The 25,002-nt window shown below is 44.2% G+C and overlaps 1 protein-coding gene across 1 annotated transcript in view; it reads left to right on the forward strand.

Annotated features, from left to right (window-relative positions):
* LOC124544758 (mitochondrial import receptor subunit TOM40 homolog 1-like) overlaps positions 1-25,002 on the forward strand; it is a 57,232-nt gene that overhangs the window by 11,007 nt on the left and 21,223 nt on the right. Inside the window, exons 2-3 of the mRNA XM_047123425.1 lie at positions 5,493-5,861; positions 6,240-6,371. Of these exons, the coding sequence (XP_046979381.1) occupies positions 5,493-5,861; positions 6,240-6,371 (501 nt within the window). The remainder of the gene's footprint in view (positions 1-5,492; positions 5,862-6,239; positions 6,372-25,002) is intronic.

The raw sequence follows: 25,002 nt of genomic DNA on the forward strand, positions 1-25,002 counted from the left end.
AGTGAAAGCCCTTCCTTGCGCTTGGACCTCTTCCTCCCGAACGCGTCGTCGGGATGAGGTAATTTTAGCTAGACTCCGGATAGGGCACTGTCTTTTTAGCTATCGACATCTTTTAGGCGGTGATCCTCCCCCACTCTGTCCCCACTGCTCTCAGCTGTGGATGGTCAGACACCTTTTAATTGAATGCCCCTATTTTAATCCGTTACGCTCCCGTCTCCAGCTATCGCCTGATCTATCGTCGATTTTAGCAGATGACACGCGCTGAGCCGACCGCGCTCTCCAGATTATTAGTGACAGTGAAATGACGTCAGTCATTTGAAGCTTTTTTTTTGGGGACAACCAACCCCTTTCTATAGTGGATTTTTAAGCATTCCTTCTGCCCAAATTTTATGACTTTGTTCCCATTGCTGCTGGTTTTAAATTTCGTTTTTTTCCTGTTTCCTACGTCACGGGCTGGGCGCTAATGACCATAGAAGTTTTGCGCCCTAAAACCAGAAACAAAAAAAAACAAAAAACCATGGGGGATATCAGTCCATCAGTCCCCACTTCTGCGCCGGAGAAGCATGTCTTCTTCGGCTCCTCTCGCTAGGAAAGGGTCCCTTGGGTCACTCTCTTCCCAGGTTTCTGCTACTGAATCAGTGAAGTCTTCACAGCCAGAGAAACTCAAGGAGCAGCGAGAGAAATCCAAAAAGAAGATCCCCAAGACCAAGGGAATTGTGGTGGCACCCACACCACTGCTACCTACAAGCTCTGAGGATGAGGTGGAGATTCTGGTGTTTGCTGAGGACCTAGATCTCACCACACCCTCAGACACAATGGATACAGACTGCTCAGGAACTAAGTTTGTGGCAGCAGGTGACCCTGAGGCGTAAACTGCCTCCTTGAGCATTCATGCCTTCCCAGCCTTACAATCATGTCATCCTCCAGTGGAATTGCAACGGTTTTTTCTACTGCCTGGCTGAGCTACAGCAACTTTTAAGCTTTAACCTGCTTTCTGCATTGCCCTCCAGGAAACCTGGTTCCCGGCAATGGGGACCGCTCCCCTCCACGACTAAAGGGATGTTACAGGAACTGTAGCAATTATAATAGTGTGAGGTGGAGTTTGCGTTTATGCCCTAAACTGTCTGTAGGGGACCTGTGCCCCTTCAAACCCGTCTTGAAGCTGTTGCTGTCAGGGTAAGGACAACACAGGAAATAACTCTCTGCAGTGTATATCTTCCTCCAGATGGCGCAGTACCCCGAAGTGTATTAGCTGCACTGATTTGTGAACTCCCTAAACCTTTCCTACTTTTGGGAGATTTTAACGCCCATAACCTCTTATGAGGTGGCACTGTGCTTCCTGGCCGATGCAGAGATGTTGAAACTTTACTGTCTCAGTGCGACCTCTGCCTCTTAAATACTGGGGCCGCCACACATCTCAGTGTGGCTCATGGTAGTTGCTCAGCCATTGATTTATCAATTTCTGCCCAGGACTTCTCCCATCTGTCCACTGGAGAGCACATGATAACCTGTGTGGTAGTGACCACTCCCCCCTCTTCCTGTCACTGCCCCGACGTCAGGCACATGGACGCCTGCCCAGATAGGCTTTAAACAAGGCAGACCGGGAAACTTTCACCTCTGGTGTCACCATTGAATTTCCCCCACACGGTAACATCAATGTGATGGTTAGCAGGTGACTACAACAATACTTTCTGCGGCAGAAAATGCGATTCCTTGCTCTTAGGGTGCCTTTTCCAGATTCCAACACCTGGTTGCTGTCTTCTTTTATTTACGAAAAGCTTATGACATGACCTGGCGACATCATATCCATGCCACATTATACGAGTGAGGTCTCAGAGGCCTGCTCTCGATTTTTATCCAAAATTTCCTGTCGCTTCGTACTTTCCGTGTCCAAGTTAGTGCCTCCCATAGTTGGCCTCCATATCCAGGAGAATGAGGTCCCATAGGGCTCTGTATTGAGTGTATCTCTATTTTTAGTGGCTGTTAACGGTCTAGCAGCAGCTGTAGGGCCATCTGTCTCACCTTCTCTGTATGCAGACGACTTCTGTATTTCGTACTGCTCCACCAGTACTGGTGTTGCTGTGCGGTGCCTACAGGGAGCCATCCACAAGGCGCAGTCGTAGGCTCTAGCCCATGGTGTCCAGTTTTTGGCTGCAAAGTTGCGTGTTATGCACTTCTGTCGGCATCATACCATTCATCCTGAAGCAGAACTTTACCTTAATGATGTCCATTCAATGTAGTGTAGACATATAGATTCTTAGGACTGGTTTTCGATGCCCGATTGACCTACCTTCGTCAGCTTAAGCAGAAGTGCTGGCAGCACCTCAATGCCCTCTGCTGCCTGAGCAACACCGGCTGGGGTGCAGATTGCTCTACACTGTTGCACCTCTACAGAGCCTTTGTTCAATTTGTTCAATCCCGCCTTCACTATGGGAGTCTGATTTATGGTTTGGCGGCACCCTCAACGTTGCATTTACTCAACCCAGTGCACCACTGTGGCGTTCTCCTAGCGACAGGAGCTTTTAGGATGAGTCCGGTGACCAGTGTCCTGCTGGAGGTCGAAGTCCCTCCATTGCAGGTTAGGCATGCACAACTGCCGGCCAGTTACGTTGCACATGTTTGTAGGTCTCCTGCGCATCTGAATTACCGTCTCCTTTTCCCACCCATGGCGGCTCATCTCCTGCATCGGCAGCCCAGGTCAGGGCTTACAATTGCAGTTCGTACCAGATCCCTTCTTTCCGAACTGGAGTCCTTGCCTTTATCACCTATACTTGAGGTCCATTCACGTACACCTCCATGGTGTACACCTAGGCCGCAGCTTCGCCTGGACCTTCCACGTGGCCCTAAGGACTCAGTTGACCCCACAGCTCTCCGCTGCCATTTCCTCTCGATCCTTGACATGTACCGAGGCCATGAAGTGGTTTACACAGACAGCTCGATGGCTGGTGATCACGTCAGCTTGCATATGTCCATGGAGGACATATTGAACAGTATTTCTTACCCGATGGCTGCAGTGTTGTCACTGCCGAGCTGGTAGCTATATCTCGTGCTCTGAAGAACATCCGTTCATGCCCTGCGGAGGCGTTTCTTCTGTGTACTGTATCCTTGAGCAACCTACAAGCTATCAACCTGTGCTACCCTCGTCATCCTTTGGTAGTGACCATCCAGGAGTCCATCTATGCTCTGGAACGGTCCAGTCAGTCAGTGGTGTTTGCCTGGATCCCAGGTCACGTCGGGATCCCAGGCAGCGAACTTGCCGACAGGCTGGACAAACAGGCTACGGGGAAACTGCTTATGGAGATCGGCTTCTGTGCAAATGACCTGCATTCACTACGACGCCACAAGGTTTTGCGGCTTTAGGAGACGGATTGGCATAACCTCAGTATGCACAGCAGCCTGCTTACCACTAAGGAGACTACAAATGTGCGGAAGACCTCCACACAGGCCTCTCATGGGGACTCTATGGTTCTCTGTCAGCTCTGCATTGGCCACGCTTGGGTGACACAGCACTACCTCCTGCACTGTGATGACCCACCTCAGTATCGGTGCAGCGCTCGGCTGACAGTGGCCCATATCTTGGTGAGCTGTCCTCCTTTGGCTGCCCTGCGACGGACTCTTCAGTTACTGCACTCGTTGTCATTAATTTTAGCTGACAATGTCACATCGGCTAATTTAGTTATACATTTTGTACGTGATGGTGGGTTTTATCATTGTATATAAGTTTTCGCGCATGCCCTTTGTTGCTTTTTGTTTGCCAATTTAATGATTTTAGACTGGATGTTTTAATGTGTCGCAGAGTAGCTGGCTTTTCCTTTTTATTGTCGCGGTCGGCCAGCCAAGGTCATCTACTCTCTTGTTCTTATCCTTTCTGCCTGTTTCTTTCTTCTCTCTGCGGTTTTCTTTACCTGTTTTGTCCATAATAGTGTTGGTTGTCCTGTCATTCTTCTGGTTCTTCCATTCTCCTGTTATTGTGCTGTATGTCTCCTTTCTTTTCTTCTTTCCCTCGTGTAATTATTTTACCGGGAACAAGGACCAGTGATATTGCAGTTTGGTCCCTTCCCCCCTTTTCTTTAAACAAACCAGCCAACTCACTTGTACATCTTCAAATTAAACAAGTACAGAGCTGTGTTCGAGGGCACAACGCACAACGTGTCTCAGATTGCTTGGCAATCTGGATGCCAAGTTGCTGGCATCTGGTTGCAGGCAATTGACTGGTGTGCCACTCTGCAGTCACACTGTCTGTGAAGCACTATTCAACTCCACAGGAAGTGATTAACAGTCGACAGGATACCAACACGCTTCGGCCATGAGTTTCATTTGAGTCACTCATTGTGCAGAGGGCCTTAGGAATCGATTTTTGCTTTCTAAAGTTGCTTATATTCTTCCTCAGGTTTCAAGCTATGTTTGTACAAAATTTCATTGAATTCAGTTCAGCAGCTGTCGTCAAAATGTAACAGGCAGAGTTATTCCCGTATTTAATGTTGTCCATATGGATTAAACATGTTGAGGATTGTACAAGTGTTGTAGTCAATGTTGAATCATATTACATGGAACATATCAGTTGATAAAAGCATTTTCACAAATGTGGTAAATTTCAAATGTCAAGAGTAAACAGCTTTTTCAAAGAGTAAAAATGTTTGGCCATGTCACATTGAAACTTTAAATTATGATCTCCCCCCCCCCCCCCCCCCCCTGCCAATGATCCAATTTTGTTTAAATAAAGCCCATATGATGCCCCAAGCTACACTCAAGTTACCTGTGAAAACCTCCATGAAAATCTGTTTATAATTTTCGGATATTAGTGTGTTCAAGCATATGATGGTTTTGCAGAACTTTTATTATTAATATAGGTGACTACCTCTAAAATGGGTGCCTTGTATGGGCATAGAACTAACCACCTTGGGGCAACCAATACCCAGCTGCCAAACATGCAGTACAGCACGACCCAATGTACCTGAGTGCTTGCTATACTTCAGACTATTTGGATACTACCACCCATTACTAATTTCCCTGAAATCTGGAGTGCCACTAACCATCCAATACATCTTAGCATCCCAAAATAGTATTCAACTTAATCTCTGATAACACATCTACCCTCCCTCTTTTTTTCAATACTTTTTTTTTGTCCAGTTTCATAACTGCACTTTTCATCTATCTTGCCCCTAATTTCTATATATATGTCTCTTCTTTTGTCTACCCTCATCCTGACTACAGGGGGATCCCTCTCACTCTTTTAACCTTCCCCATCCTGTTCATCTCTCCCCTCCCTGATTGATGAAAGAACTGTTAGTTCCAAAACCTAAGTAATTAGTGTTTACTGACGTCAATACTCATTTTGCCTCCCAGAATTGAGTACTCGCCAGAAAGTCTGTCTGGAAACATCTCCCCCCCCCCATTCTCACACACACACACACACACACACACACACACACACACACATGCAAACACATGTTCCATCTAAGTTTATTAATCCAATCTTTTTCTTTTTTCAGATGTATTTCCTGCTGTATTTGAGGGTGCAAGGCTGATTGTGAACAAAGGGCTTAGCAATTACTTTCAGGTATCTCACACAATAAACCTGAGTGCCATTGCACCATCAGGTTACCGATTTGGTGCAACATATGTGGGAACTAAACAGATGTCTCCAACAGAAGCATTTCCTGTACTTCTCGGCGATATAGACCCTGAAGGAAATCTAAATGCAAATATCATTCATCAATTTGGAACAAGAACAAGGACAAAGTTTGCAGCTCAGATACAGAGTAAGGTATTCACAGGAGTCCAGCTAACAACTGATTACAAGGGGGATGACTACACTGCATCATTAACCTTCGGAAATCTAGATATCATTAATGAATCGGGTAAGCATGTGTTTGGTAATTTCAGTGTCCCAACTAATATAATCTGAGTGTGTATTGCAAGTCTTAATTGAAAAAGTGGTCAGCAAGACCAAACATCATAAAAAAGGTGGCTTTATCACTTTGTGATCCTGTTGTTTTGCTAAGTGCAACCTCCTAATTTATGTCTACCTAGCTTTAAATGTCATTTCTTTATTATTCAGTTCTTACTTTCTATTCTATTTTGTGGACAGATTTGATTTATTATTTCTATAAAGGGTGACAGTGGTAGAGAAAATTCAACTATTATTAAATTTTTCCATTGGGCTTCAGTGTACTGTGAACATGTTGTGAACTTTATATTTGTATATGTCATAGTTTTCAAGTAAGGTGTTCTTACAGGTCTTATCATTGGTCACTATTTACAATCAGTTACGAAGAATGTGGCACTTGGAGCTGAGCTAGGGTATCAGTATGGAGCAAAGGTGCCAGGAGGTCAAATTGCCATAGTTTCAGCTGTTGGCCGATATACTGGTGAGCAATAAAGTTAGACAGAGAGGTGTATTAGTGGTATATTATGACGACACCAGAGTAGTCTTTCATTACAATGATGCATACTGTTTTTAATTTTATGTATGCTGATATTATTTATGTTCCAAAACACTGTTGTGAATGTGAGAGAGAAATGTAATTTTAAGCAACAAATTTTATCTTTAAAATTAGTGTTTAATTGAACACTAGTCTGAATTTTCAAATAAAACTCCACCAACAAAGTTTCAGCTTCCTCTGGGGAAAGTTAAAAAGTTTTGGAAATGAACATTTGCAAATGATGTGAAGTTTCTTTTTCACATCATTTGCAAATGTTCATTTCCAAAAATTTTTGACTTTCCCCAGAGGAAGCTGAAACTTACAGCATAGTTTTCTCTTACATGTTAGAGGACTTATCTTCCATGTGTACATTCTACCATTGCACTGACACTTTACAGCTGGAGTGAAACAAGGCGTTGGGCGCTATGCAGTCCTGTTTAATTTGACTGCACAGTCTATCATATTACCTGCACCATTTCTATTACATTCCACATCTTTCACAATAACAATTGTCATTTGTAAATGGAACAATTTTTGTGTCAGATCATTGACATACAGGGGGATCAAAAAAATCCAATAACATTTGAAAATTCAATACTTCACGGAATAATGTGGGTAGGGAGGTAAAAATTGATACATGTGCTTGAAACAACATGAGTTTGATTGAAACCAAAAAAAGTGCACGGAAGACCAAGAAATGACACTTCGTATGACACAAAAACAATTACTAGCATAGCAATTTATTTTTTAGCAAACACAGTATTCTTTGTAACAATTGTTGGCTATCATTCATCAATAGTATGTGTTGTCGAGAGACAATGTTGGGAACAGGCGGTGCAATGTCACAGATTTATTTTGCTAAAACTGTTGTATTAATAATAAATGACAATAAAATGAAACTCATCTTAATATTTTAATGAAGCACAGAATATGGCGCAGTTCAGTATGAAACATAGTATGTATTCCAACTGACGCAGCTTTATGGTGAATGCCACTTTAGGGCAAAATTTTAATTGACAAACTTATATTTTGTTGCCATTTTATTTAAACATTACACACAATATTACTTAGTTTGCAATCCACTAAATTGCCAGTTTCTTACCATTGATAATTCAAAGATAAGCTCAGCAGTTGAAGGCTGTCAGTAAGCAGCTTCTGTGGGTAAATTTCATTCTCTTCAATGCACAAAAAATTTTCTCGCACAATTACGTACTCATAGATCAAAACGACAACATAATTGTAGCTGCAGACTTGTAAAGTCATGGAATTTGTGCTGAGGAAATGTGAACGTCCTGCCCTAGAGAGGGAAGTATATTTACATAGTGAAAACGTTGAGAAAGGCTATTCAGATGTTTATTTCTCTGCTCCCATCTGCAGTCACATCACTTAATAGCACTTCGTTTAATTTATGCGCCTTCACTTCTTGCTGTTTGTCTTCCAACTGTCCATAACCATTAGTGTGCAAGGTATTGTAATATTGCTGTAAAATGAATTTTTATCACTGTGTTTAAGAGTTTTGAAGCACACTAAAATCTGAAGATACCATAGCATACCATAAACTTATTGGCATTCTGCACTAAAATGTTGTAAATTGATGTTGGTGTATTTAATCTACACTTTAAACCTTCTAACCCGTCCGTTGTGATACTTTATCGTCAATTTAAAAAGAGCTACTCTCCCGTTTAAGCACTCTGTCATAAGTAAATGTGTTTGTTCACATCCAAGGTTATGCTACACCTGACTGTGACCATTGATCTGAAAACAGTGCATTGGTTGCACTCCGGTGCACAACATAACTACAGACTGCCTCATTATACTGCAAGCGATCACTGCCGAGATGATGAGGGAGCGGGAGCGCTCTCACTTCCCTAACCACCACCTGGTCTAAGTGGCCCTGTGCCCTCGAACTTCGTGATCATTTTCTCCACAGCGACCTTTATCCATTTGACTAATCTTCTTATGATAGGATCATAAAGCTGCGGTAGTGGACGCTCCATTCTGATTGTAAATGTTCACTAACAGTGTCTTTCTCTGGTGAAGTCAATATGCTGCAAGTGTGGGTGCATCTTATTCCCTCTCTCATTAAAGCCCATTTTATACACAATTCTCATGTGGCACCACTGACGTGTTGCTGTCCAGCACTATCTGTTGGCCAGTTTTTGCACTCATTTCTGGTTTCAATACATCCTATGTAATTTCAGTCATGTTTGTCAAGTTTTACCTCTCTGCCTCCATTATTCTGTGAACTAGTGTATGTTTAAATGTTAACTGACCTTTTTGGTCACCCTCTATAACAAAAAAAAGCAGTGGAGCCAGAACAGATCTGCGTGGTGACCCCTGCCATCCTATCCTCTCTCTACCATCCCTGCTTTTTATGTCTCCAGTCAGATTCAGCCCTCTTCCTCCTTTTTTAGTAAAACATTCATCTTCCCACTTCTCAGATATCAAGTGAATCACTGTTAAGCTTTTGCGCTAATCCCATAATGTTCAAACCTTCACAAAATTATTGTATGATCCGCACTATTGTTAAATCAAAGAAATTACCTGCTGTACTCAGCCTGTCATTTACCCCTTCCTAAAGACAAGCTGAGTTCTTCCTTCTCTTCCTCTTCATCCTTGCCTTTTCTCATTTCTCTACAGAGTCAGCATTGTTATATGGCAATGTTAGTGACAGTTGATGGCCAGTTACCCTTCCTGACACAACTGCTCCCTGGGACAGAATTTGTATACCCCATCTGTCTGCATCTAGAACAAATCTCGTGTTTAAGTGTGAGAATGTTTTCCAGGTGTTTACCTGAGGTGGTATACGTGTACCAGCCAAGTATTTACCTAGTTGGATGTGGGAAACACTCTAAAAACAACATCCAAGCTGACCGGGGTCTTACCAGACTTCATCTTGATCTGAAAGGTGGCTTTGGTCCAAGGCAGGCTCACCTCCCTGAATCCCATAAGTGCCGCATTAATGCGTTCAGCAGTTGGGCAGGTTTGAAACCAAACTGAGAAGTCTTGACACTAAATTATGTGTACTTAGATATGCAACTACTATCATACACATTGCTTTCTTTAATTAAAAAAAAAGGGTGCAAGGAAATAGACTGGTAATTTCCTTACAGTATATTTTCACTCTTTTTGTAAAGTGGGTTCACTAATTTGTATTTCAATCTTTCGAGAAACTGACAAAGGTACATTGCACTAGTGACAGTACAGAACTGATGTAAGGTGCGGTGATCTTCATAATCCTAGTTGAATTTTCATCATGCCTGTGGGAGTCCCTACTCTTTAGTGATGAATAAGTGATTCAGTTTCATGATTGCTTATTTCCTGTAGTGGTATGCATTGTAGTCATCTTTGAACACCAGTTTTAAAGATCTGCATATTGACCTGTACCAATAAAATTTTAATTTGCTGCTGCTGCTGCTGCTGCTGAGAAGGGATTACTAAACATCAAAAATATTATCAAAAGTATAGATTACTCCTTACCATATGGAAAAAAATGTTGAGTCGCAGATCATGGCACAACAAAAAGACTGCTATCCATTTTAGCTTTTGCTGTGACCAGAGATTGTGGTCATGTGTGTGAGAGTTTCGCTTGCTTGAATGTGTGTTTCCTACTTCAGAAGAATACCTTTTGGCAGAAACCTAAAATGTATAGCAGTCTTTTCATTGTGCTTACTTGCAACTCATTATCTCCTGTATATGGTTAGTAGCAATCTATCCTTTTCATAATATTATTATTACTCTGTCCTGGACTTTGATTATTAAATATTTTGCACAACTCTGGTGAATTACTTAACAGTTTCATTTCCACAGAAGAGAAGAGTAATATGTTGAGCAGTCACGTTCTATGAAATGAAATGTCTTCAGTAATGTGATACATTTAATATTATTTACAATTGAAAATTAACTGTAGTTTAGGGTATGATATGGATTTGGCATTTAAAGAATGAGCCAGTGTCTCGCATGTCTTGCACAACACTAGTGTCACACCATCCCCCTCAGGGACTTACAAGTCTTTAGGGCACCAGCCTTTGCCCTACTTTTCCTTGCTCCATGTCTATCTTCGTGTTCTTCCCCCTCTGTCTTATGGCTTTTGAGCAAATAATTGGTGTGCACTTGGTCACCAGCCAGTATTGGCATTGCTTCCCCTTCCCCATAACAGTCTGCATTTTCACTACTAGGCCCTTCTTGTTCACTTAAGATGCTGCAACGCACTGCCTTTAAGTGTAGTCTGCCTTTCATTTCTTTACTCGTTGGTTCCTCTGATTTGGAATTTTAGGTCTTCCTTTTCACATCTTCTTATCTGCACCTTCGTAAAGGCAGCATATAAGGCCACATTGCCACCTTGTCAGTCTTGCGACTCGCTCTGGGGATGGCTGGACAATATGCGGCCGAAATATCAGAAGAAGAAATTCTAAACAATGGAAAATCCAGCATGGAATGTAAAAATATTATGAGAAGGAAAGTTGCTACTCACCATGTAATGGAGATGCTGAGTCGCAGATATTTGCTTGGCTGCATGCTCGAAATTTAATGGACTATTAATTACGCCGCAAAAAGTTGAAAATGCCTTCTCACCCATTTGATGCATAAAGGCTGACTGGGTAACGTGTCATTCCTTGTACTCTGTACCCCATTCAACAGGTAAGGTTTGCATGTAACTCCTGATACAGATCAGTACAGATTAGTACTCCTGTTAGGAGAACCCCCGGAAGGAAGGAGCTAACCATTGGAGATGCTGGCAGTCGTGGACGTTCGAACCACAATGGGTGCACCAAACTGATTTACTCCACCAATGTCCAAGAAACAGAAATGGGCTCAAGCAACGAAAATAATGAATATCCCAGCTACACTTCGCTATCTAGTAGTATCATGCATGAAAGGTCATTTTGTTGGTTAAGTTAAATCCATTTGCCGTTCATTAAGGAGTGGCAGGCCCAGTGAAACCATGCTGTCGCCTAAGTATTGGAACACTATTAATTGGGACTGACAGTGCCTTTCAGGCTCAAAAACTGTTGAAAGCTGTGCTCCTCAACTGATACCCTATTTGCATAGAGGCCCATTACCACTGAGTTACTTATGTGTTTTGCCACCCAGCTGTTTAATGGTGTGACTGATAGGGAAAGCCAAGGTTAGCTTTCCGATCAAGTTGTAAAACAAGTCTTGGATTACAAATAGGATAAATAACAAATTACACTCCAATTAAAAGTATTGTATGATTGATGTTTCTGTGAGTTGAGTGGTAGAGGCCAGGTAGCAGCCAATCACAGCTGTTTCTCGGACTCCACATGCTCGCTGTGTTGCCTTCTCTGCCAGCCTTGCTGGATGATGTGGATGCGTCTGCAAGGGGGCAGGCGTGACTAACCACCAGGGTGGGAGGGAAGGGGAAGGAGTGCCCAGTACACAGTGATTTTTGTATTGCACCAGGGTATAAAAGTATTTGTATGCAAACGAAACAAAAGCTGCTGAAGTTAGTCTTTGGTAAAGTTATAGTTTGTGAACAAAAATTTTGAAAAGAAAATTGTCTTATTCATAGTCATTATTATACAATCATAAATAAACTGTTTGTATAAAAGCTTATCGTCTGACATAGCTTGCCTTAAGTGTGCATAATTTATGATGATGTTTTGAAATTAAGAAACCTGTAGCACTTAATTTGGAGAGCTTGTAGTGAAAAATGTTCTTTATGACCAGTGGACTTTATTTTTATGTATTTATTTGATCTGATTCAGAAAATGCAGCCATCATACCGAAATTATTTTCAAAGGTGGAGGAGATCCATATCTCATTACAGTGTGGGGTAAATACAATTTGTACACTCACAGTACGCCACCGTCAAAGTTGTGCTCATGCACTATGCTGAATTTGTGTTTTGTGTTGCTGTTTCCTACCCAATTTTTCACATCAGTTGCATCCCCCCAGGGGATCCACAACTCTTTAGTGGATACGTGCGTAGCGAGCACGAGACCCCGAGCTGATGTGGCCTCCCTTCCTTTCCGGGCTGCATACCTTCCCTTTCCGCATCCTTCCCCATCCCCCATCTTCGTCTTCCCCCCCCCCCCCCCCCTCCCGTCACCTCTGGCTCTTTCCTTCCCTTTCTCCCCCTCTGGGAGTATGGTGTGTGCATACGTCCGGAGACGGACGCTTGTGAATGTACCACATTCTTCGCCTTCCTTGCTTGTATGTCTTCATCCTTCCTTTGTCCTTCTCTTTTCCTTACCTCTTCTCTTTACCCTTTTCTCCGCTGCGGCGTTTGAGACCTCTCTTCTTTCCTTTCCCTTTCTCTTTCTTCTTCCCTGTGCGTGTCTGAAGGCCGACCCACGCACTTCCATGCGTAGCCGGTGACGGGGTAACGCGTAATTCCCCGCCCCGGGTAGACAGGTAGGACACGTACGTACCCCCTGGTAACGGCCAGGCCCAGGGAGGGGTGATTACCCGAGCTGATACCTTCCGAAAGTGCCGATTGGTCCCTCCGTCCGTTTGTCGGGAGGTGTGACCTGAGGTGTGAACAATCACCTAAGGCGGGAGTGCCCTCAGAGAGGGCCCCCACAAGGGAGGAGCGCGTCATCGGAGACCCCGGTAATCATGGGGGATTCTTCCGCAATGGTTTCCTCACCTTCCACTATGTCTGCTCACAAACATAAGTTCACTGAGTCTCAGCCACAGTCAGTTCTTCCATCGTTGCCACAGTTCCTTGTTGTTTCTCGGTCTGACGAAGGTCACGTCTTCTCCACGGTCAACCCTTTCATTATTCAGAAAGGTGTCGACGCAATTGCAGGTCCTGTAAAGTCTTGTTCCAGATTACGGAATGGCACCCTGTTGTTAGAAACAGTCAGTGCCCTCCAGGCACAAAAATTGCTGTGTACCTCACTACTACACACCTTCCCTGTCCGGGTGGAACCGCACCGTACTTTAAATTCCTCGCGTGGAGTCGTTTATACACGCTCCCTCAATGGATTGTCTGACGAAGAAATTCAGCACTACCTGTCTGACCAGGGCGTAACGGCTGTTCATAGGGTTATGAAAAGGGTTGACACGAACATCATTCCAACCTGCACTGTCTTCTTGACACTTGACAAAGTTCAACTCCCATCAAAAATCAAAGCAGGCTATGAGATAATTTCCGTTCGCCCTTACGTCCCAAACCCTACGCGTTGCTATCGGTGTCAGCGGTTCAGTCACACCAGCCAGTCCTGTTCCAATCCGGCCAAATGTGTTACGTGTGGCAAGGATGCCCATGAGGGTGCTTGTCCACCTCCATCCCCTCGCTGCATCAACTGTATAGGTGACCACGCTGCTTCCTTTCAAGATTGTCCCGTTTTAAAGGACGAAAAGCTCATCCAGGAAATCAGAGTGAAGGAAAAGGTGTCGACCTTTGCTGCTCGAAAATTATTCGCCAGTCGACAGCCCACCGTGCCTCAGAAAGGAAAATACAGCACTGTCATTGCTTCTCCTCGGCCAACAAAGGAGGCGGCCACGCAGACTTGCGACCTCACCTTTAGTGCCACGGTCATCAGATTGGCCAGCGCAAAGATCGCCCATTCAACCTCACCACTTTCGCCTGCCCACTCTCTGGCTCGCCCTTCGTCGAGTTCTGCTAAATCTCGAGCCCACAAGTCAGACACCAAGACTTCCAAAAAAGAGCATACTCGTGAAGAGTTTTTACGTACGGCAACTTCCCAACCATCGGTTCCTCCTTCCTCTAAACATCATACTTCCAAGAAGGCTACAAAGAAACCCAGTTCCTCTCCTTCTCCGCCAAGGTGTGTCCCATCTACAGCACCACCTGGCGGAAATCGCCCTCGGCCGTCTTCTGTGTCGCCGAGGCGCACTGCTGGTGGCCGATCAACCGGCCGGTTGCTGGTGGCAGGAGCTGCTCCAGACCAACCTATGGATCAGGATCTTCTGCCTTCGGCTGAATGCCATTCCATGCTGTCGGTCGCAAGCTCTGAGCAGTCGTTGAGTTGACAGCGACCTTGGTCACATTCCTCCATTTTCTGTTCACCCTATGTCCATTATCCACTGGAATATCCGCGGTATTCGAGCCAATCGGGATGAATTGTCGATCCTCTTATGATCCTACTCGCCAGTCATCTTCTGTCTTCAGGAAACAAAGCTGCGTCCCCATGACCGCTTTGTTCTCCCTCATTTTCAGTCCGTCCGATATGATCTCCCCTCTGTTGAAGGCACTCCAGCACATGGAGGACTCGTGATTCTTCTCCATGAAACTCTCCATTATCACCCAATCCATTTAAACACTTCCTTCCAAGCTGTCGCCGTCTGTCTTTCCCTTTCCAGATACACGTTCTCTCTTTGTACTGTATACATTCCATCGTCCACACCAATGGCACGAGCTGATCTCTTTCATCTTCTTGGTCAGCTTCCACCCCCATATTTGCTGGTTGGGGACTTCAATGCCCACCACCCGCTTTGGGGATCTCCACATCCTTGTCCACGTGGCTCACTATTGCTAGATGTCTTCCACCAAGCGGATCTAGTTTGCCTCAACACTGAGGTCCCTACATTTTTGTCTGCCTCCACGACAAATTTATCTCATTTGCACCTTGCGGTCGGTACTGTTCCGCTAGCTCGGCGCTTCGAATGGTTTGCCCTTGATGATACACACTCGAGTGACCACTTTCCATGTGTCCTTAGACTGCAGCCTCAACTGCCCTACATGCACCCGCGACGCTGGAAGTTTGCCCAAGCCGATTGGACACTTTTTTCGTCTCTAGCGACATTCGATGACCGTCACTTTCCCAGCGTCGACGATGAGGTCACACATATTACCGATGTTATTCTTACAGCTGCGGAACATTCAATACCACGCACCTCCGAATTGCCCCCCAGTTCCTTGGTGGAACGAGGCATGCCGTGATGCACTACGTGAGCGGCGACGTGCTCTCCTCGTTTTCCGCCACCATCCTTCTTTGGCCAACTGTATCTGCTATAAGCAGTTCCGAGCGCGATGCCGTCGTGTCATCTGCGATAGCAAGAAGGCAAGCTGGAAATTCTTTATTAGCTCATTTAACACCTTCACTCCCTCCTCGGAAGTTTGGAGTCGGCTTCGACGGTTCTCAGGCGCGCCTAGTTTCTCCCCGGTCTCTGGGCTCACTGTCGTGCATGACACATTAGTGGACCCCGTCGCAATTTCTAACTCATTGGGTCAGCACTTTGCTGAGATTTCGAGCTCTTCAAATTACCCGCCAGCGTTTCTCCCGAAGAAACGTGCAGCGGAAGTGCGACCTCTTGCTTTCTTCTCTCAAAATCGCGAAAGCTACAATACTGTTTTCTCCTTGCGGGAACTCCAACATGCTCTCTCTTCTTCTCGCCCCTCCACCCCAGGACCGGATGGTATCCACGTCCAAATGTTGCTGCATTCATCAACCCATAGTCTGCGTTACCTCCTTCGCCTTTCTAATCGAATTTGGACCGACAGTACTTTTCCCAGACGATGGCGGGAAGCTATCGTCGTTCCTGTTCCGAAACCTGGAAAGGACAAACATCTCCCCTCTAGCTATCGCCCCATTTCTCTCACGAGTAGTGTCTGTAAGGTTTTGGAATGTATGGTGAATTACCGTTTAGCGTGGTGGCTGGAATCCCGCAGTCTTTTAACACCTGCCCAATGCGGATTCCGAAAGCATCGTTCTGCAGTTGACCATCTTGTTGCTCTCTCCACTTATATCATGAACAATTTTCTCCGGAAACGCCAAACAGTAGCAATATTCATTGATCTGGAGAGAGCATGCGATACCTGTTGGAGCACAGGCATCCTCCGCACACTGTTCTCTTGGGGCTTTCGAGGTCGGCTGCCCCTTTTTCTTCGCGAGTTTATGGCAGAGCGCACATTTAGGGTGCGGGTGAACACTACTCTCTCCCGTACTTTCTCCCAAGAAAACGGGGTACCCCAGGGCTCCGTGCTGAGTGTTGTACTGTTTGCCAGTGCCATCAATCCAATTATGGATTGTCTTGTTCCTGATGTCTCGGGCTCCCTCTTTGTGGACGATTTTGCGATCTACTACAGCTCTCAATGGACCAGCCTTCTTGAACGACGTCTTCAAGGATGTCTCGATCGCCTCCACTCGTGGAGCATCGAAACCGGCTTCCGGTTTTCTCCCAGTAAGACAGTTTGTGTTAATTTTTGGCGACGTAAGGAGTTTTTTCCGCCCTCCTTACATCTAGGTCCTGTCAACCTTCCGTTTTCAAACGTCGCTAAATTCTTGGGTCTTATGTTTGACAGAAAACTGTGCTGGTCCTCCCACGTTTCCTATCTTTCGGCTCGCTGTCTGCGATCCCTTAACACCCTCCGTGTCCTGAATGGTACCTCCTGGGGAGCGGACCGAGTGGTCCTTCTCCGCCTCTATCGCGCCTTAGTGCGCTCGAAATTGGATTATGGAAGCATAGTCTACTCCTCTGCTCGGCCGTCTATTCTTCGGCGTCTCGACTCTATGCACCACCATGGATTACATTTAGTGTCTGGAGCTTTTTACACCAGCCCTGTGGAAAGCCTTTATGCTGAGACTGCTGAACCTCCGCTGTCCAATCGGCGAGCAGTCCTTCTGAGTCGTTATGCTAGCCATCTGTCTTCCATGCCTGCTAATCCAGCCATGACCTTTTTTTCGACGCCTCCTTTGATGTAGGGTATGCAGGCCGCCCCTCCTCCCTACTACCACCGGGAGTCCGCTTCCGTCAACTGCTCCATTCTCTTTCCTTCCGCTTTCCTAAAACCTTCTTGACAACTTGGGGTACAGCACCGCCTTGGCTCCGTCCCCGGATCTGCCTGCTCCGTTACCTTTGTCGATTTCCCAAGGATGGCGCCCCTTCACTTGTTTATCGTCGGGCATTTGCTGCTGTATGTGCACAAATGACGGACGCCACATTTATTTACACCGACGGCTCGAAAACATCGTTTGGTGTAGGGAGTGCCTATATTGTTGGCGACACCCCAAATCACTTTCTGCTTCCCGACCGGTATTCGGTTTATACTGCGGAGCTTTACGCTGTTCTCCAGGCTGTCCACTACATCCGCCGCCATCAGCGGATACAGTACGTTATCTACTCAGATTCTCTCAGCTCTCTCCTCAGTCTCCACGCTCTTTATTCTGTGCACCCTCTGGTCCACTGGATTCAGGACTGTCTGCGCTTGCTCCACCTGGGGGGCGTCTCGGTGGCGTTCCTCTGGCTCCCGGGACACGTTGGTATCTGTGGAAATGAGGCGGCCGATATTGCAGCCAAGGCTGCAGTCTCTCTTCTTCGGCCAGCTATTCAATCGATTCCCTTCGCCGATCTACGGAGCGTTCTATGTCGACGTGTTGTTCATTTATGGCACACGCATTGGTCGACACTTACCCATAATAAATTGCGGGACATGAAAGCTCTTCCTTGTGCTTGGACCTCTTCCTCCCGAACGCGTCGTCGGGAGGAGGTAATTTTAGCTAGACTCCGGATAGGGCACTGTCTTTTTAGCCATCGACATCTTTTAAGCGGCGATCCTCCCCCACTCTGTCCCCACTGCTCTCAGCTGTGGACGGTAAGACACCTTTTAATTGAGTGCCCCTATTTTAATCCGTTACGCTCCCGTCTACAGCTATCGCCTGATATATCGTCGATTTTAGCAGATGACACGCGCTCAGCTTACCGCGTTCTCAAGTTTATTAGTGCCAGTGAAATGACGTCAGTCATTTGAAGCTTTTTTTGGGGACAACCAACCCCTTTCTGTAGTGGATTTTTAAGCCTTCCTTCTGCTTTTAGTTTCTCCAATTTTATGACTTTCGTTCTCATTGCTGCTGGTTTTCAATTTCTGTTTTTTACTGTTTCCTAAGTCACGGACCGGGCACTAATGACCATAGAAGTTTTGCGCCCTAAAACCAAAACAAAACAAAAAAAAAAAAAAACAAAAAAAAATCATCAGTTGCATCAGCAATCTAAATTGGTGTTAGTGTTAGAGTATACTGTAACAAGATTGAATGAAATGTGTAATTGTCTGTCTGACACATCAACATAACAACAAAGTGCTGGACTGTTAATGGAAATGCTGTAAGTTCAAATATATTTTGTCTTTTTCTTAAGTTTGCTTTTATTTTTCTCGAAGAGAACTATCTTCCTGTAGTAAAGAGATTATAAAATTAATGGCTCCAATTTTAGATAGTATAGTACTTTTACCAGTGTAGTAAAGTATTTTGTTATTTTATTTCTACATGCATGAATGTAAAAAGCTGAGGAATTATGCAAATCATTATTCCATGGTTTTAGTTGTCGACCAATGTCTTAGAATGCAATGACGTTTTGTCTCAGCGAAAGGCATACAGAATTGGAATTTGTTAATCATTCTGTATCTCTTGTTTCTATCAAAGAGCCATCAAAAACGTGAGCAAACTTTCAGTAACAGTTATCATTTGACTATCCTCAATAAGGCACCTACAGTTAACTTCCAGAAAATGAGACATTATCAAGTGTGTAAAGGAAAAGACATTTCCGTACCAGACGACTGTAGAAAGTGTGAAATACTGGATCCTGGGGCTCAGAATCAAACACCTTTACTTCTATATGTCATAGATGAAGTGGCAAAGAAATATGGTAATTAGGTCCTCTGGCTGCCATCATATCACTGTCATTTTAGTTCCATTAAACTCAAATGGGCTCAACTTAAAGGTGATGTTGCAGGGAACAACAAAATGTGTGCTGGCAGAATGGAAAGATTGACAAAGGGTGCTACAAACCAAACTTAGTCACCATATTGGCATAATGTTGTAAGGCACACAAAGGAAGTTGTAATGAAAACAAGAGAAAATGAATGTTTGCAGAAAGTAACACCAAACAACTTATTATTTCATTAAATTCAGACAGCAGTTCTAATGACTACACAGAATATAGTAAAAGTGCTCCAGATATATTTTAAAATTATAAACTGCCGACCAGTTGCAATGGATAAAGAAATTTTTTGCCTAGTTTTCGACAAATATAAATTTCTCCTTCAGAAGGTAACAATTTTACATTAGTAAGGACTAATGTACCATCGCCATTTTTACAATTGTCGGCATAGGTTCATGTGTCAAAAATAAAATATAGCCCTAGAATTTATAGAAATTAATGTTAATATATTAATGTGACAAACCCCAATTATAGGGCTATATTTTATTTTTGACACATGGACCTATGCCGACAATTGTAAAAATGGCGATGGTACGTTAGTCCTTACTAATGTAAAATTGTTACCTTCTGAAGAAGACAAATTTATATTTGTCGAAACCGAGGTAAAGAATTTCTTTATCCACTGCAACTGGTCGGCTGTTTATAATTTTATTACGTGAAACCGTTGCTGTTGTCCAGCTATGTATAAAATATTCCAGATATATTTGGCGTGCATCTGTTTGTGGTATAGTATTTCGCCAAAAATTCAGTTATGTTCATCTCACTTTTCTCTACTTATTTAGATAGTTTGTTACTGTAATGCACGTGTGACTGAATAGTCATCCTATTGCTGCAAGTGATCAGTAACATGTAATTATGGCGTCTTGATGCAGCAATTTACCCCCAGAACCAGCAGCCCCCACTACTGCCCTCCCCACTATCTACAAAGATGTTGGCAACATTCTGTAAGTAGCCGACATTTCTTTGTCAGTGCGAGTGTAATTATTGATCACATGAGCACATGGCATATTATATAGGAGCTGGTGACTCTGCTTCCCATCATTGCCATCTATCAATCACAGAGTAATTTTAACTGAAGTATAGTGCCTACCTCTACCTCATTACTTACATTTAGGTGGAGGTCCCATTGAAGATAAAGGCAACCCCAAGATCATCAATATAAGAGCCTACATACTGAACCCGTTACAGTGTTACCAGTATCACTATTTCAGTCACACCCATATGCCTTGTAAAAATGCAACAAAATTTGTAAATTGTGACAGAGATCACATGAAGGAGCTTGCACCCCCACCCCCTTTCACCCCACTGCATTAACTGTAGAAGGGAGTATGCCACTTCATCTCACAAATATCCTGCATACCTTGATGAACAGGCTACACGGGAGAGCACGGTGAAGGAGAAGGTATCCCTTATTGTTGCTTCAAAATTATTTGTCATCTGAATGTCCTCTGCACCACCATCCTGTAGGTTACAGCACTGTTGTTGCTATCCCACTACTGAGGAAGGATGTGGCCACACTGACCTGCTACCTCTCTAGTTCAGTGCAACATTTATAAAATGCCAGAGTGCTAAAGTTGCATCCTCATCTGCTACTACTGTACTTGCACAGCATACTGTAAAACCTGAAGGAAAATTTAATTGGGAATATTCCCGTGACTTTTTGTTTTTTGCCTGCAAAAATCTGGGTCCTCATCAAATAAACACAGTGGAAATAAGAAGACAGGTAGAGAGATATTCTTCTCCTTCTGCCTCCTCGATGGCAACACCACACAAAAATGATGCTTGGTCAATTGCCATTTTACCAGCACAATAGCCAACTGACCCTCAACTGTAGAGAAATCCAGTCAACCAGGGGAGGAAGGAAACTTTTATCTTCGAAGAAATAACAGAGCAGAGTCATCAGCCTTCTGAACCGTGTCGTCCAATGCATGTGAAACCAGAGCGCTCAGGAGCTGCCAAAGTAATCATAACTAATGCTGTAGATATCTCTCATCCTTAAATACTGATGCCCTTCAGTGGAATGTACAGGGCATGAGATCACAGGGACAGAATTGCAACTGTTGTTACATTCAGAATCGCCAGCTGTTGTATGCATGTAAGATATGAAAATATGTGTTAGAGACCTCTTTAACATCTAACACTTCACCCTGGTACGATATAACCATCCACCCCAGGAAGGAATTCTGGCTCAAAGGAGTGTAATGATGTTCATCCAAGACAGTTTCCGTAGCCAGGTTATTCCATTCAGCAGCCAGTTAGGTGGTGTTGCTGTGTGTATGAGGTCTGTTGAAAAAATTCCAGAACATTCGTAGTTTTGAGCCAGTGATCTGTTTGAGTGAAGTGTGGTTGTCCTGTGTAACTGCCAGAAGTCTCATTGTTGTATGTCTGTCAGTTATTGTTCAGTGCTGTATTGAGTAGAATGTTTCATCGCACAGTTTACGAATTTCGAGTGGTAGAGTTAGAGAAACAATGTGTCTGCATTAAATTTTGCGTGAAACTCAAGAAAACTTTTAGAGACACACCAAACGATGCAGAAAGCCTACAGTGATGAGAACATAAGCTGTACTTCGTGTTACGAACAGTTCACACAGTTAACAAATGGCTGGATGGATGTTAAAGATGACCCTCGTTCAGGACACTCTTTGACATGTAATGACAGCGCTCATGCCAGGAACATCGACAAAATTGTGCGTGCCAATTGAAGAACAATGTAACATTTCAGTTGATCATGTTGTCAAATCCTGACACGGGAACTTGGAATGCATCATGTTACTGCCAAGTTCACCCCATGGCTCATGAGTCGAGACAAGAAAGACCTACACCTCGCAGTCTGTGAAGAGCTTTTGGATTGCACAAATGAGAATGAGTTATTCCTTAAGAGAGTCATAACTGGTGATGAGGTGTGGGTCTACGGTTATGGTGTTGAGACTGAGGTTCAGTCGTCACACTGTCAGGAAGGGTTCTGCAAGTCCAAAAAAAGCTGGTCAGGTCAAATGTCAAAGCCATGCTGATAGTTCTCTTTGACTTTGAAGAACTAGTTCATCATTAATTCGTACCACGGGGACAAACTGTTAATCAGTGGTACTACCGGGATATGTTGCGATGCCTGCGAGAAAATGTCCCTGTGGTCGGTTCCCCCAGCCCCCAGAGTTGAAAACCTCATTGAAAAGATGAAGATAAGCAATGATAAAAGAAAATTTGCAGACAATGCTTTGTGTGATCCAGCAAGGGGCATACCAAGACTATTTCTGGAAGTGGAAACGACTTTGGGAGTGGTGTAGCAATTGTGGAGGATATTATTTTGAAGAAGACACACTCACAATAAGTAAAATGTAAGCATAGAAAAATTTTGTGGGCAAAGTTCCAAAATTTTTTGAACAGACCTCATATTTCCCTTCTTGGAATTAAATTTTCTCTTTGTAACATCTACATACTGCATAGCTTATTCTCACTGTGGCAGGCATGCTGCAGCTTATTACCCAAATCCCAATACCTTTCTTGCTGCTCAGTGCGTGTGTTTCCCACACCATCTCATTTGGGACTTTCCCACAGCATGTGTGAGGGGCTTGCTCCTGGCAGGTATTCTAGGTCTGCTTAGTATTGTTCCTCTGAACACTGATGAATCCACATCTCTTTCACATTCTGTCACACCAGAATCTTTCCTCCTGCAGTGCATAGCTAGCATATTACCTAGATGCTCAGTCATCTCAGATACATGCTCAAGCAAACGTTCTTTGTGTGTAATTTGTTTGCTACACACTTACAGTCTGTGTGTAAAATAATTTGGCAGCTTTCTAAAGTTGACTGGAGGCTCTGTTCCTGACTTTACACCTTTGTCAAACAAAAATTCCACAGCAATTAAACCAGGTAGAATACTTTATGAACATTATCCTCTGCCACCATTGAGTTTTCTGTACCCTGCACATTCTTTCCTTTTGCAACCAACCCAACTCCCCCAGTGGACTGAAAAATGTTGTCATAGTTTGTATGTGAAGAGGTGCTATCCATCTCGGTGAACATCCCCCCCAATGGTGGAGAACTGACCGATGTAAGCAGATGTGCTGTGCAAAGAACCATCAAATAATCAGAGGCAGTAAAAAAGCCTCTTGGATCCCACTTCTATTATTTGGGATAAACTTCATGTTGCTGGCAAAAAGATTCATCTTGTAACACCCAGTCTGACAGTTGCAAATGATGATGTGGATCCTTTCAATATCTCAAACTCCTTGGGTCAGCACTTTGCAGAGATTCTTAGGTCTCTATTTTGGAAGTTAGCTGTAGAATCTCGAGAGCTCTTACACTGTTCAAATTACAATGAAATGAGCACCCTTAGCTGCTTACAGGCATTGACATACGTCAACAGGGACAGATGAAAATGTGTGCTCCGACCGGGACTGGAACCCGGGATCTCCTGCTTACATGGCAGACGCTCTGTCCATCTGAGCCACAGAGGATAGCGCAACTGCAGGGATTTATCTCTAGCACGCCTCCCGTGAAACCCACATTCTCAGCGTATTGTCCTGCACTGCAGTCGTAGTGCCCCTGCCCATTATACTCATTACTCGCGGCACGTTGCCGATTCCCGTAAGAGTTCGGGCATTGTTTGTGCATTCGCACAGAAGAAGAAGATGGTCAAGTGGCTGGTGAGCCTTAACTACATACATACTAAGATGATGACTTTAGTGCGGGACAATACGTTGAGAATGTGGGTTTCGCAGGAGGCGTGCCAGAGATAAATCCCTGCAGTCGCGCTATCCTCTGTGTCCTCAGTGGCTCAGATGGATAGAGCGTCTGCCACATAAGCAGGAGATTCCAGGTTCGAGTCCCGGTCGGGGCACACATTTTCATCTGTCCCCGTTGACGTATGTCAGTGCCTGTAAGCAGCTAAGGGTGTTCATTTCATTGTAATTTGAGTCTAGCGAGCTGCCTGGTCACCGATGGTATACCATCTTAGTATATATTTGTAGTTAAGGCTCACCGGCCACTTGACCTTCTTCTTCTTCTTCTTCTTCTTCTTCTTCTGTGCGAATGGACAAACAATGCCTGAACTCTTACGGGAATCGGCAACGCGCTGCGAATAATGAGTATAATGGGCGGGGGCACTATGACTGTAGTGTGGGACAATATGTTGAGAATGTGGGTTTCGCGGGAGGCATGCCAGAGATAAATCCCTGCACTATCCTCTGTGGCTCGGATGGATAGAGCGTCTGCCACGTAAGCAGGAGATCCTGGGTACGAGTCCCGGTCGGGGCACACATTTTCATCTGTCCCCGTTGACGTATGTCAAAGCCTGTAAGCAGCTAAGGGTGTTCATTTCATTGTAATTTGATTCTAGCGAGCTGCCTGGTCACTGATGGTATACTATCTTAGTATATATCTTAGACTGTTCATAATTGTGAATGTTGCAGTATCATTTTTATTATGAGAAACCTGGTCTGCCCATTCATCATCATGGCCCTCTGTCCCGGGACCATATGAAATTCACATTCATGTGTTGCAGTACATATTTCCTAATGACAAGTACTTTCTGCTGCATATGTATATTCATACCGGTATGGATGTCATATTTCCTACACATTGACATGAAGCCATTGTAGTTTCTTGCCTATTGTATTATGTCCAGCCACACATCTTGTACTTCATTTCTTTATAGCTCCCACGATCACGCATATGTGAAAAGTTCTGCTTCTCTGTTGCCTCCTGGAGTTCACTTTAGTATTTTGCTTCGAAAGCGGGAGTGTATGAGGCTGTTGAGAAGATCCCATCAAGGGGTACAGCGTCAAAGAAGAATGTAGTGGTTTTTTTGCAGCCTGTGAAAGAGAAATGTAATGCTAAGCAAGAAATTTTGTCATTTGTCTTTGAAATTAGTGTTCAGTTGGCCACAAACGTTGGTTTTGAAGAAAATCTTCAGCAACAAATTTGCAGCAGG

The sequence above is a fragment of the Schistocerca americana genome, chromosome 8, assembly GCF_021461395.2.
Source record: "Schistocerca americana isolate TAMUIC-IGC-003095 chromosome 8, iqSchAmer2.1, whole genome shotgun sequence".
Lineage (NCBI taxonomy): Eukaryota > Metazoa > Arthropoda > Insecta > Orthoptera > Acrididae > Schistocerca > Schistocerca americana.